Below are 15,280 nucleotides of genomic sequence, written 5' to 3'. Positions count from 1 at the left end.
TCATAACATATAACATAACATAACATATATATCATAACATACATCATAACATTTATCATAACATACATCATAACATATATCATAACATACATCATAACATATATCATAACATATATCATAATATATCCAGGTATCATAACATATCCAGGTATCATAACATATCACATAACATAATAATGATATATCATACTGGGTAAGTACTTTATGATATCATAACAAATCTCATAAAGTACTTACCCAGTAAATACCAGAATTACCTACACACATAATACCTGAGAAAGCTCACAACATTCAGTACTGGGAACACTTGTAGTGTATACATATAAACTTATTACAGATACTCAGCTTCCTGTGTCAGATTAAAGTGTACCTGGTATCCATGGCGACATATACGGAGGCTGAAACATCCATAGGAACATTCTCCTTTGTGACAATAGATTTAATAGCCGATGTAATGTCTTCATCTCTAGAGAAAAGAGAGAACCATAATGTGATAGCTACATCTAACAATTACATAATAATACACCCTAATACACTTACAAACCTCATATATACACATATAAGATCATTCTTCTCAACCTGATTGACTCATACAGATGTATATATTAACAAACTTATTTATCAACACTCATACACTGATAATGACGTCTAACTATCAACCTTTAAAACAGTATTATAAACTTTATTTATTTTACAACAATTATGAAACAAGTTTTTACAACTTATACTAATCACTCTTGTTGGCCCTGATGTTAGCGCGCGGGGGTCTTACTGTGGGAGGAAACCAGAGTTCCCGGTGAAATCCCATGTGGTCCCGCAGGTGACCCCATACATTTATCTTTTCACGTCCAATCTGGGAATCGACCCAGTCGCCTTGGTGAAGGGCAAGTGCGATCCACTGTGCCACCCGACCACCCAAAACAGTATTCATTTTAGCACATTATCTAATCTAAATTTGTTAGCCCATTGATGAATTGGCACACCCATAATATATACAATGGAAAACAATACATACAGACGTCACAATTAGCGGGGTAATCCAAATATTTCATGCAAGAAATATGCTAAAATAGATTTAACACTAAATTATGTATGCTCATAGATCTTATAATATGCTGTCCAATAAACTTACTTATCAACAATATATACCATTACATACCATTACTGATAAATCTCCTATACTTATAACTTAAATAGCAACCCCACACACATATCATCGTATCTATAAATCTTATAAACTTGTAATACACCTACATGCACCTCCTATGTTATTACAGTTAACCCTGACAGCTCAGACATGTATGCATGGTCCTTACTCATACCGTTGTCCTATACAGTTCTCATCCATATTAATGCTCTCTTCAGGCGATTACCTGGTATTCAAAGAATTCCAATGTTGTCAGAGATTGTCAGGTATCAAACAGTTCATGTTATTAGGATTTCATTGATAATCAAAATCTATGAGAACAAAAACATCAGCTATAATGATAAATAAACTTAAGATAACAGAAATCCTGCTAAAAGCTTTTTCAATTTCTCCCTTCTATGTCATGGTTATAAAGAAAACAACAGGCCCAATGGGTCTGTATTGCTGATCCCTTGTTATTACTCTCATAACTTTGACCTACAAAGAGACTCAACACGTATTTTTTAGATCAAATATAATTACTCTACACATGAATAATTGTAAAGATTTTTTGTCAGGCTACACATTCTTGAAAGTGGATCAAGATCACTTACTAAAGGTAATTAACAGCCAATTCATCCCAGCAGGCTACTGGCCATTTTTTTAAAGGCTTTAACAGATATGACCTATATAACCTTGAAAGTCGATCAAGGTCATCTGACCAAATTGTATAGCCTGTCATCCCAGCATGCTACTGGCTAAACATCATCCCCATTTATTGAGCTAGGCCTCATGTTCTTTCAGAAAGGAAAGTAAAGTGACCTAAATTAGGAAGTCATTTCATTCCTGAGAGTTGTTCACAACACCTCATCTTCTTGTCATACATCCATCCATGAAAATCAATAACACTCTTTAGAAGTTATGGCACAAAACTTGGGACAATTGGACAGATGGACATGGTGCCATCCACTTTCACACAGAGAGACTTGTGTGAGGTACTTACTCAACATTGGCGAGGTATGTAGCATGTGTCTCCCAGGTGACCTCTAACATCTCCCCTGCTGGGTCAATCAGTTTGATGCCGTTGTCCTCCTCAGGGTTGTGGGACGCCGTAATCATAGCACCAATTGTAGCTTCAAATAACAAAAACATCTTATTCATTTCTTTATCATTTTTGTTATACATTGTATTTCTCATTACAGTATAGCTTCATCCTACCAGTCAATGTAGAAATCAAAAAATCAATTTTATGTATAGCAGATTTCTTGTAAAATACATTTGCCAGAAAATGACAACATGTACGGTCCAACTGCCTGGTACAATATTTTAAAAGCTACTCCCTAAATATTGCAATAATATTGGCCTTTAAAGTTCTTTAGAATTTGATTGGGCAATTTGAAAAAAATGGACCCCTGTGGCCTTGAATATAGGTCAAGGTCCTTTCTTTTCCCAAAGTTTATGGTACTACATTCCTGCAAGGTCCGGGTCAAATATCATGACTGCTGGGTTTTCCAGGGCTTCTTCAAAAGAAGTTTGAGTGTTTTAATAGACCTGATGCTTGTGACCTTGAATAGAGGTCAAGGTATTTCTTTTTTCAAATGTTACAGCTAGTTCTCATTGCTAGCAAGCCAATGGTAATATAACATGATTCTAGGGTTTTGGGTTTTTCAGAAAAATCTATTTGTGATTTTACCCCTGTAACCTTGAATTGAGGTCAAGGTTTTCTCTTTCCTCAAACACTGCAGTACTCATTGTCAGTAAGCCGCTGGTTAGATAATATTTTCAGGCCTTTTGGTGTGTAAGAACATACAGTTTGACTTTTTTCACACAATATATGTACGACCCATTATGAGCTTGAACATCAGTCAAGGTCATTTCTTTTTGCAATATCTTTAGTGCTCCCATGCCAGGTCCATTATCAACCCTCTAGGACTTTTGAGTTCTTCACAATAAGCCTTTTTAGTGGTTTAACAAATGTTATCCCTGTGGCCTTAAATATATGTTAAGGTCATTTATTTTCCCTTTTCCCGAACTGTGTAGAATTCCATGCCAGTCAGCCACTGGACATTTATCCGAACTGTGTAGAATTCTATGCCAGTCAGCCACTGGACATTTATCGTCACTGAAGGCCCTTTGGTTCTTCAGAAAATGCTGTTTGATTGTTGTAACATATTTATTTGACCTCTGTGATATTGAAAGTAGGTCAAAGGTCATTTTTATTCACAAACTTTGTCCTACTTCATCTATGGAAGGTACTAGCCAAACAACATGACTCTAGTTAAGTTCCTGATAAGTTTGTGAAGTTTATGACAAATACGTAAGTCAAGGTCATTTTTATTCACAAACTTGGCAATACCCAAAACATCATGACTCTAGGCTTTTCAGTTCTTCAAAAACTGTTTACCTAGGTTGTGACCATGCCACTGCTCGTGGAGATCAATATTGAGATTTGTAGTTATGTAATATCACCATCTGTAAATAGTGAACTTTTGAATGATTCCATTTTTCAAATCTATTAAAGAATATAGAATTTGATATCCGAAGCTTTGAATTATACAAAACTGTGCTATCATTTTTATTAGCCAGTGATGACATGTGCATATACTGTACTGTCCGCTATATACCTAGCCTTTACAACCTTAAGGCATACTGTTCAAACAATATCTTATTCACATACCCGACGCAAATAAGTTACTTTCTCCTTAGATTAGAAGCAGCAAATATTGACTTTGGTTAAGTGGATCAGAGTGTCTCTAGGTAGAGGTAACATTCCTAGAGACTAGGGGACAGACATAGTGAACATGTTATCCCAGTAACACAGACATTAAATGATCAACATGCAATTTGCTACTCTTACCTTTTTTTATTCTAGATCGTAGAACAGCCAGAACACCCATCCTGTACAGGACATGATCCAAATACTCGGCCCTGTAACATAGACTTACAGTACATAACACTTCACAACAAAAAGACTTTACAAAACATACCCAACACAACACACAGACTATAACAACACATACCCAACACAACACACAGACTAAATAATACAGACTCAACAAAACACAACCCACACAACACACAGGCTTAACAACACATACCCAACATAACACACAGACTTAACAACACATACCCAACACAACACACAGACTTAAGAACACATACCCAACATAACACACAGACTAAACAATACATACCCAACATAACACACAGACTTAACAACACATACCCAACACAGCACACATACTTAACAACACATACCCAACATAACACACAGACTCAACAATACATACCCAACATAACACACAGCCTTAACAACACATACCCAACACAACACAGAGGTTTAACAACACATACCCACAAACAAACAACAAACTTAACAATAAACCCTTTCACAGCAGATACCACACACAGCATATAGACCTAACAACAAAGACACTAAATTGTTTACCCCACTCAACACATATTAGCTTAACAGCACATACTCAATAGCACATACTCATCAACACATACTCAACAACTCATACTCAACAACACATACTCAACAAAACATATACCCCACACAACACATACCCCACACAACACATATACTTAACAACACATAACAACCCACACAACACACAGACTAAACAACACATACCCAACACAACACACAGATTTAACAACACATACCCACAAACAAACAACAAACTTAACAATAAACCCCTTCACAGCAGATACCACACACAGCATATAGACCTAACAACAAAGACACTAAATTGTTTACCCCACTCAACACATATTAGCTTAACAGCACATACTCAATAGCACATACTCATCAACACATACTCAACAACACATACTCAACAACACATACTCAACAAAACATACTCAACAACACATATTAGCTTAACAGAACATACTCAACAACACATACTCAACAACACATACTCAACAACACATACTCAACAACACATACTCAACAAAACATATACCCCACACAACACATACCCCACACAACACATACCCCACACAACACCCCACACAACACATACCCCACACAACACACAGACTAAACATCATAGACTCAACAACACAGAACTGACTTAACAATACATAATTACCTATCAACACAAACTCCACATTAATACATAAGTACCACAACATATAAAATTTACATAAACCCTCCAAAACACATACCCCACACAACACACAGATTTAACAATACATACCCACAAACAATAAACCCGTTCACAGCACATACCACACACAGCATATAGACCTAACAACAAAGACGCTAAATCGTTTACCCCACTCAACACATGTTAGCTTAACAGCACATACTCAACAGCACATACTCATCAACACATACTCAACAACACATATTAGCTTAACAGCACATACTCAACAGCACATACTCAACAAAACATACTCACCAACACATATTAGCTTACCAGAACCTACTCAACAACACATACTCAACAAAACATATCCCCCACACAACACATACCCCACACCACACCCCACACAACACACACCCCACACAACACACAGACTAAATAATACAGACCCAACAAAACATAACCCACACAACACACAGACTAAACAGCACATACCCAACACAACGCACAGATTTAACAACACATACCCAACACAACACACAGATTTAACAATACATACCCACAAACAATAAACCCCTTCACAGCACATACCACACACAGCATATAGACCTAACAACAAAGACACTAAATCGTTTACCCCACTCAACACATGTTAGCTTAACAGCACATACTCAACAGCACATACTCATCAACACATACTCAACAACACATACTCAACAACACATACTCAACAACACATATTAGCTTAACAGTACATACTCAACAGCACATACTCAACAAAACATACTCAACAACACATACTCAACAACACATACTCAACAAAACATACTCAACAACACATATTAACTTAACAGCACATACTCAAAAACACATACCCCACACAACACATATACTTAACAACACATACCCCACACAACATATACCCCACACAACACATACCCCACACAACACACAGACTAAATATCATAGACTCAACAACACAGACCTGACTTAACAATACATAATTACCTATCAACACAAACTCCACATTAATACATAAGTACCACAACATATAAAATTTACATAAACCCTCCAAAACACATACCCCACACAACACATACCCCACACCACACATACCCCACACAACACATACCACACACAACACATACCCCACACAACACATACCCCACACAACACATACCCTCTACAACACATACCCCGCACAACACATACCCTCCACATTACATACCCAAAAATCCACATACCCCACACAACACATACCCCACACAACACATACCCTCCACAACACATACCCCACACAACACATAGATTTATTGACAAATCCTTGACAACATAAATGGATATCAAAACATTTTAACTTAACAACAGACTGACTACAACACATAACCCGCACAACACAAGTCTATGTCTTACGGAGCGTTTGTCAGAACTACATCACCATCCATATGAAGAAGAACCATGTTATTAATTAATTTTGTCAGGGTCGTTACATGATAAGAATGATGTCTCAACTTGTTTAACATAAATTGAATAAAAATATCAAAAAGTTGTTGTTTGGAGATATAATACATGCATGTATAGACAGACAAGTAGAGATAATAATTATATACAACGGTAACTTGTATCACTTAATTTCAAGCCCAAATAAAGGTACCAGTATTGAGGCGAGGAAGTTGTTTTGACCGAAACATTCAATTTAAAACCCCTCAAAGTCAACATATCATTATCATTTCAAACGCTCAAGATGTTAATTGACAAGTAGATAGAATATATGACATCATTAACATGACATCATATTTTTACCAAATTTCTAAAAATATTTCAACAACATCTTGGACATAGTAGTAGGGGAGGGGGGACAATTAATAAGCCTGCCTTAATTATACCTAAAAACAAGAAAAAACTAAACTAGCCAATAGTTCTGCCCCATGAATCAACGTGTCTGCTTAAAATATACACATGACTATACATGTGGTCTGGTATGTCTGCATGGCTATTCCACAGGTAACTCGGAAAAGTTATAGTTGTGTCCTTATATGATTTTATGTGAATTTCCTTCTTAAATACATTCAAAGTGAGTATATATCTGGAGAGGCATTAACTGCATGGCCAGACTGACTTAGTACTAAGTTAATGGACCCCCTAACCAATTGAGGTACAACGTAATTGTCCGAGGACCTGTTTTTGAGCTCTGACCTTTTGCGCATGCTGTATACATTATGTATATTCTGCAATTGATTTGAACAGCTGGTGTCGTTAAAGGACAATTAACGAGGGTATATTGAAAAATGTTGTCATGCATATATTGGTACTGAACACAGGTACATGTACTAGCCTCTTCTGTCAATACACCAATACTAGTTTATATTATGGGTGTATTGACAGGAGTACCTGTGGGAAGACTGATTGCAAACTGATTTTCCAGTTAAAATTTAAGATTAAACTTTGTTGATTAAAACAATGTAAAGAACAATGCTGTTTTAATTTTGCTCTACTTAAATTCTTTTATTCGGCAAATTTCCAGTTAAGGGTTCAGAAACTTGTCATCCGATGCTACCTTGTCGACGGCAATCGACCTAGTCCAGTTCCGCTACACATATCGTAAACCATTTCGTTGTGATTAAAAAATGTAGCAGCCACATTGTACAAATTGTATAAATACCTGACATAATGCTGAACTACAAATACAGGTAAAAATATTGGTTCATACAGAATATAACACGACTTAAGTTACACTATGTAGTTAAAGTTTAATTTCTGAGATCACGACTTCCAGTGTTGGATCATGTCAAAACGGGCTGGAATGTATGCGAACAACGTACGTTTAGGTAAAGTGAAAGTGCCCAGGGGAGGTAACTCTTTTAACGCAACGTGTCAGAATGAAGTCACCGGTAGCAATCTGTAAATTCACATAACCATGATATCTATGTCCGTTCGTTATGCAGCAACACAAACCTGGTCCTGAATCCTGCTGTCCCATATCGAATTTCCCGGTTAGATTTACGGGGAAATTTCTCTAAGGCTGCCTTCTTTACGGCTTCAAACATCCCCTCCATCGCTATCCAACCAACTCGGCGAGTCTAACGGCGCCGTAGTTGCGTATTTTTCAACCAGAGATGCAATCTAATAGCGATACTAATAGAAAGATCATATGACTTGATTTAAACCGGCTAAAATAACCCTGGTCTACTGTAAATGATTTGGACCGGCAGACACACAAGTTACGACACAGGGACCTGAGAATTTGTTACCTCTAAATTGTGTACATATACCAGGGACAGTATATATATAGACTATACGTCCCTGCATATACTGAGCTATATGTAGGTGGTGATCAGCGTTAGGGGTTAAGATCAACCACAGGGGCATGGGTCGCTTTACTTTTAATATTAAAAAATAGGGGTCTCCTGTATTTTTTAGTAGAGGAGACCCCTACTTTTTGATATTACTACTAAATCGACCCATGCCCCTGTGAGATCAACCACAGTCTAAATAATTAAGCTTTGCAAATTAATTTTCATAAGTTTTTCATTATTAATTAGATGTATTTTCCCATTTATAATAGTTTCGCAAAATTGAACCAGTCGAATTCAAATTAATTCCAGTATATAATTCAAAATATAAATATAAATGTTATAAGTAAAATTTGGACCCCAGGATCAGTAAGTACAATTGTAACTCCAACTTTGAAAAATGTGTATCGTGTTGTAGAGAAACAATAACTTAGAAGATCTGTGTGTATCTTTACACTTATTTTAAAATGTCTATCATATAAAGATTAATCGAAGATATGAAGAAAAACATAACAGATTTATTTCATTTTATAAAAATGCGTCACGTACCCGTCCTAACAAAATGATACTGCTCCGAACAGGGTAAATTATTTTAGTCTTTATAACCTTAGAAAAAATTACGGTCATGTTGTACAACGTTGCAGATTAACATTATATGAAACAGTATTTTCTCTTTAATAAGTTTAAGGTGAAACTCGTTAGACAACCATGTCGGAAACAGTGAAACTGTAAAATTTTATAAAACAAACAAAAATCGAAAAAAGATGCAAACATGTCAATACACAATCACATCTGTATAGTTGGCACAAGGAAGCTTGAACTAACACATACCGGACTTCGATATGGATGTAACATGTTAAATTCGGATCTTTTTATAGTTAATATATATAGTTATGTCTCCGGCATGCATGCAGGTGTTCGTATATCTAATGACAGTGTATCATTTTTGTGGATAGTTATCTATAGGAAATTTCCTGTACTGTACTCCTTATTTTTTTTCTAAATATGGTCTAGTCAATATTGATACATCACTGACTGGTGGTTATGATCCACTCAGTCAAGGAATTATCTGTCTTATTATTCAACAAAACATTTAAAATAGTGTCCGAATTCAAGGACCTACAGCCAAGTCGAAGCCTAGTATGAATTACTTCAAGTAAGCATGATTATCCTGAGCCCTTATAAAATGACGACCCTACGATGGCCGACAAGAGCCTGACAAAAAGATATGAATTTTGATATCTTTGTGTACCATATAAAAGTGTACCATGGTACAAAAATATATGAAAATTCATATCTTTTTGCCAGGCTCTTGTCGGCCATCGTACGACCCCTATCCTAAAAACTTGGCCTTTGTACTAATTAGTTGAGGTCGTTCACTCACTAGTCTTCAGTAGATGTCACTACTGTGTAAAATAGTTCAATGATACAAGTGTAAATAACAACACACATTAGCCATGTAAAAGTTAAATAACTTATCAAATACCTTCAGCAATTTTCACAGATACATTATATATAGTGATCAGTCTTGAAAGTGATAGTTGAATAAACTGAAATAAAGACCATGTCTAATTTAATTTTCCAAACACTCCCATTCTCCCTTAACATACTTGATAAATTTGACTCGACGATCTTTGTGGGTGCTGCTGTTAATTATATCAGGATATCAGGTGTGATTAGTGTCCTAATGGTGGATGTGCTCATTCCCCCGGGGACAGAGGGGTGTGGCCCTTTATGGGAAATTGAAGTTTAACCGTATCGGAGCAAAATGCTCATGGTGGATGAGGTGTCAGAGGACGGTGCCCAATAAGAGAAACACGGGGTAAATATTTAAAATCTTGTTATGTGTCACTGTAATAAGTTTTAAATAATTACTACACCAAAAAGTCTTATGCGTAAAATGTATTTGGATATATTCCCGGCTCCCGTGTATACATTTAGCCAACATTTCTGGTCATTAAAGTGACATGTGATCATTATCTGTACATACCACTGGTCAACACATCATCACGACCTTCAGTACATTAAACGCCGATGACCGGTACCGTACGCGTACATGTACGTCCGACTAATAGGCGAAGCGGTACAATATACGCCTGTTAGATGGCATGCATACTGTACCATTTAGACCCAATGTACATAAGGAAAAAATAGTGCTTATAAACCTCTGATGGTACATTCTTCTAACAAAACGTATCAAAATAAAGAAAACAAGCAATATTACTTAAATGTGAACAAAACTGTCCATGACTACAGACTCCATATATCTGCCCTATTTGACAGTCTATGCCATCCATATAGTTCAGCACAGGTTTATATATATATATCTAGTGAAATAAAAGTAACTAAAGTAAGAATATCTGGTTCACTGGGACGTTTACGTGTCCTGTTATGATGTGTTTGTGGTCAGACTTTGCCTACTGACCGTCTACTTTCGGCTCTTCACCAATGGGTAGCGGGTGTATGACTGACCGTCTTCTTTCGGCTCTTCACCATTGGGGAGCGGGTGTATGACTGACCGTCTTCTTTCGGCTCTTCACAATTGGGTAGCGGGTGTATGACTGACCGTCTACTTTCGGTTCTTCACCATTGGGTAGCGGGTGTATGACTGACCGTCTTCTTTCGGCCCTTCCCCATTGGGTAGCGGGTCGAGACTGACCGTCTACTTTCGGCTCTTCCCCATTGGGTAGCGGGTGTATGACTGACCGGCTACTTTCGGCTCTTCACCATTGGGTAGCGGGTGTATGAATGACCGTCTTCTTTCGGCTCTTCACAAGTGGGTAGCGGGTGTATGACTGTCCGTCTTCTTTCGGCTCTTCTCCATTGGGTAGCGGGTGTATGACTGACCGTCTACTTTCGGCTCTTCACCATTGGGTAGCGGGTCGATACTGACCGCAGGTCGATGCTGTTCACGGTTTTCCTTCTAGAACGTAAAACACAAATACTTCAAACTGTTTCTGAATAAAGTATTTGATTTCTTAGACCAGTTATGATACACATAGCTAAAATTAAAATAGTTATAAAGATAAGATTATTGTTACAAAGAAGAGGGAGATGAATATAAGTAATGTTTATGACTAAAAGTCACCGTTACAGTTTTTTTATTTGTGCTACATGTAATTTGCCATTCGTTATCCCATGCAGATAATGAGGAAATAGCTTTAATATGTAAATAAAGCACGTGCGTCATGGTCATCTTCATTATCTACAATTAAAAATTATTAAGAGGTATTATCTCCAAAAATATTTGATATTTGATTCTTAATATCGTTGATGAATAGGTTCAAGGACAGATCCTTGAGGAACACCTGTATTTATAGATTTTGTATTAGATGAAAAATAACATCAATGACCTCGCTTTGTTTTCTGTCAGACAGGTAGGCTTTAAACCAATCAAATAATTCTCCCTTTTATACCACATACATGTACTTTAGCATAAACAGTATACCATTATGACATACTCAGTCTAATGCCTTACCTATATCACAGAAAACAGCGCAATTCTTTGCCTATTCAATTAGAAGTAATTGTGTTGAACATATCTAAAAGTTCAGTCCTAAGATTGAAAACCTTATTGATTTTCCACTTTTGTTTCATTATATAATATTATATGTATACTTAATTATACTTTCCCCAACAGGGTATCGGTGTATCTATGGATTTTTCATACTCACTGATTTATAATGTAATAGGAAAGATGCAGTGGTACGAATTTATAGAGAATAAAGACTGCAAAGAGCTAAAGGGAAACTCCCATTAACTAGTCAGGTGACAAATATAGATCACACGGTACACCACTCGATCTCACAGCGTACATTCTAGTATCACTGCTCGCTCCAAGTTGTAAACCTGCCTTGTTCGACTAATTGCAAATTGGTGTAAAACCTGACTGATCTTCTCTGACTGCGGACAATGTCCAGTAACAGTCAACTGTCCGTTACAAGTCATAGAGAGATGTTCTATCGAGTTAACCGCTACGTATACGCTAGTGTACAACTCTCCCGTGTTTTAGGTAAATTGCCCATTAGTAACAGGTAGCCATATTGGTAATTAGCAGAACGGTATATATGCGGAAATGTGAAGAAGGTGTGTTGATTTGGTTTAAGTATCTTTAATTTTATCAAGGTAATGGATTATTTAGCAGAGATATAAGTTCATACTAGGGACACAGACTTACTGTTGTAGCATCCCCAGTGGAGAAGAGTATATCGGTGTGTTGGTCCCGGGATAAAGGTAAGTGTGATATATTTATAAATATTGGTTTGACTAGTTATGTTACAACGAACTTATGAACTGAGATGTTAGTCACGTGTTGTGTTCCATAAGAAATGGTCATCGCGTGATAACGTGTTCGTTCAACTTTTACTGAGTTGGACTCAATGCAACTACCAAATGTTACTTCATTTGCCAATGAAATTGACCAGATACACATTGGTTGGCTTCTTTTGATAGGATTTAATAGGATATTAGTGGACGCAGGCACAGCTGCCTCTATATCCACATCAATATAGTCTGCAATACATTGTGGTAAAAATAGAATAAGCCTATATATCAAGACACTGTACTTTCCAGAATTCGTCACAGTTTTTGTCAAAGTCAAATAAGTTACGAGATGAGATAACATCATCTGGGAGACTATTCTAGATGTCAGTTATTCTTTGAGTAAAGTAATGTTTTCTAATATCTAAATTACAATGTTGTTGAGTATTGATGTATGGATACATCGAGAAGGGAGATAACTATTGACATTGTTAAACAAAGAAGATACAATTTGTACTACTTACTATACGAGGTTTTACATTTTTATTCAATATAAACATGCAATTTACTAGCAAAAAAAACCCCGATCAACCAGAAAAATCGTATCAACTGTAGTCACAATTAATGTACTGCCCTAGAAATTCTCCCTCCAGCTACCCATTGTGGCTCCTGTGTCAGTGTCAAACCCCGGTACATCTAGGGGTGTCTTTGAGCGAGCCGAGAAAAGTGCTCACGAACAATTCAGAAAATCGTGTTTTTCCTAATAACTGTGTGTCCTGTTATTCTTTTTTTACATGCCAACATCTACAACAGATCACAGGGATTCGTTACAAATGTCTGAAATACATACTATACTGATATGGGTCACAGCACACACGTACAATGATATGGGTCACAGCACATATAGACATGTCTATATGTGCTGTGACCTATATCAGTATAGCATATGTGTATTTCAGACATTTGTATCGAACCCCTGTGATCAGATCAACAAAAACATTCCGAACAGTAATGTAATACAATCATAATTGCTGACTTTGTAAATAAATAGTTCAAGTATGTAAATTAAAAACTGATTGCCGACATCTTTGTTCCAATTGTTTTCACCTATGGTGGTGTGAGAATTTTGTTCCGAGAACATGTTTTACTGCTTCGTTCTTATCGTAAGGGCGACAGAAATATTGTTCTCGTTCCAAGATCAGTACAGAACATTGTTCTCGGGCTCGCCCAAAGACACCCGTGTTTTCACGTCAAATACAGTCGAAATGTAGTCGAACAGGCAACTGACATATCAAAGTGTTTCGTCCTTTCAAGCCACGTCTGATTCCAGTCTAACTCGACATTCAATTAATGAAGTTCACATTCAAGAAGATGTAGAACCTCGAAATGGAGCGGTTCTTCACTTCGATCTAGTAAAAAGATGGCTACCGTAACCTCGCACTGAGTCTGCGTACCGCGTCTAGACATTATTCTTCCGCGACAACGTGCCAGAAAATTCAATATCTAATAGCTAAACGTATGCATTCGTCGACAAAAAATAGATATGACATTTAAAACGTGTTTTGCGTTTGGTTTCTTCATAATTTGGTTATATTGAACTATAAGCGTTCAACATGATTTTGTTAATAGTCTTGCATGACGGACTATATTATGTTACATTACGTCAATACGTAGACTTGCACATGCTCCAAAATTAGGGACAAACGATCAGAATAGACGTTCATCGCCCCATGAAATGTTGATCACGTGATCATGATAGTGTAATCGTACAGAGATGCTGATGACGTGGTAATATACACATACAGAGAAGTTTATTACGTAATAATATGGTCCAACAGAGATGATTATCACGTGATAATATGGTCCAACAGAGATGATTATCACGTGATAATATGGTCCTACAGAGATGTTTATCACCTGACAGCATACGTTCTCTTTCGGAAGTCTTCATCATGTGTTAGTGTACTCGTTTAGATGCGTTCATCCCGTGATAATAAGTTGAATTGTTGCAGATTCTATTTCGTTGAATATTCAGATACATGTATTAACATTATGACAATTTCTTTATAATACACTCCCCGAAGTATGGTGCGGTATATAAATGTTAACTTTGTCTGGCTCTCTCGATCACTATTCATTTTCTTTTTATGTTGTAATTTGTCACAGTTGACTGAACATGGACGTTATCTTAGTTCTGCTCACACTGTGGTTCATGGACTCTAGCACAGAGGCGCAGCACAGGACAAACAACCGAGGTAATGTATATCTAGCGCAGAGGCCCAGCACAGGACAAACAACCGAGGTAATGTATATCTGTCACAGAGGCCCAGCACAGGACAAACAACCGAGGTAATGTATATCTAGCGCAAAGGCCCAGCACAGGACAAACAACCGAGGTAATGTATATCTGTCACAGAGGCGCAGCACAGGACAAACAACCGAGGTAATGTATATCTAGCGCAGAGGCCCAGCACAGGACAAACAACCGAGGTAATGTATATCTA

General features: G+C 37.0%; 1 protein-coding gene across 4 annotated transcripts in view; it reads right to left on the bottom strand.

The window, feature by feature from the left end:
- LOC110460506 (phosphoacetylglucosamine mutase-like) overlaps positions 1–15,280 on the bottom strand; it is a 50,938-nt gene that overhangs the window by 30,615 nt on the left and 5,043 nt on the right. Inside the window, exons 1-4 of one of the 4 annotated variants that reach the window (XM_021513448.1) lie at positions 10,942–11,217; positions 3,984–4,054; positions 2,130–2,259; positions 371–466 (exon numbers count right to left, since the gene is read on the bottom strand). In XM_021513448.1, the coding sequence (XP_021369123.1) occupies positions 371–466; positions 2,130–2,259; positions 3,984–4,023 (266 nt within the window). In that variant the 5' untranslated portion in view covers positions 4,024–4,054; positions 10,942–11,217. Of the gene's footprint in view, positions 1–370; positions 467–2,129; positions 2,260–3,983; positions 4,055–7,885; positions 8,114–8,178; positions 8,336–10,941; positions 11,218–15,280 lie in introns of those variants that run through there. The other 3 variants (XM_021513447.1, XM_021513450.1, XM_021513449.1) reach the window with 3 other exon arrangements.

This window comes from Mizuhopecten yessoensis, unplaced genomic scaffold, assembly GCF_002113885.1.
Source record: "Mizuhopecten yessoensis strain PY_sf001 unplaced genomic scaffold, ASM211388v2 scaffold10413, whole genome shotgun sequence".
In the NCBI taxonomy this organism is placed as follows: Eukaryota; Metazoa; Mollusca; class Bivalvia; order Pectinida; family Pectinidae; genus Mizuhopecten; species Mizuhopecten yessoensis.
Note: the sequence above shows the minus strand (reverse complement) of the source record. Positions and strands in the feature narration are given on the sequence as shown.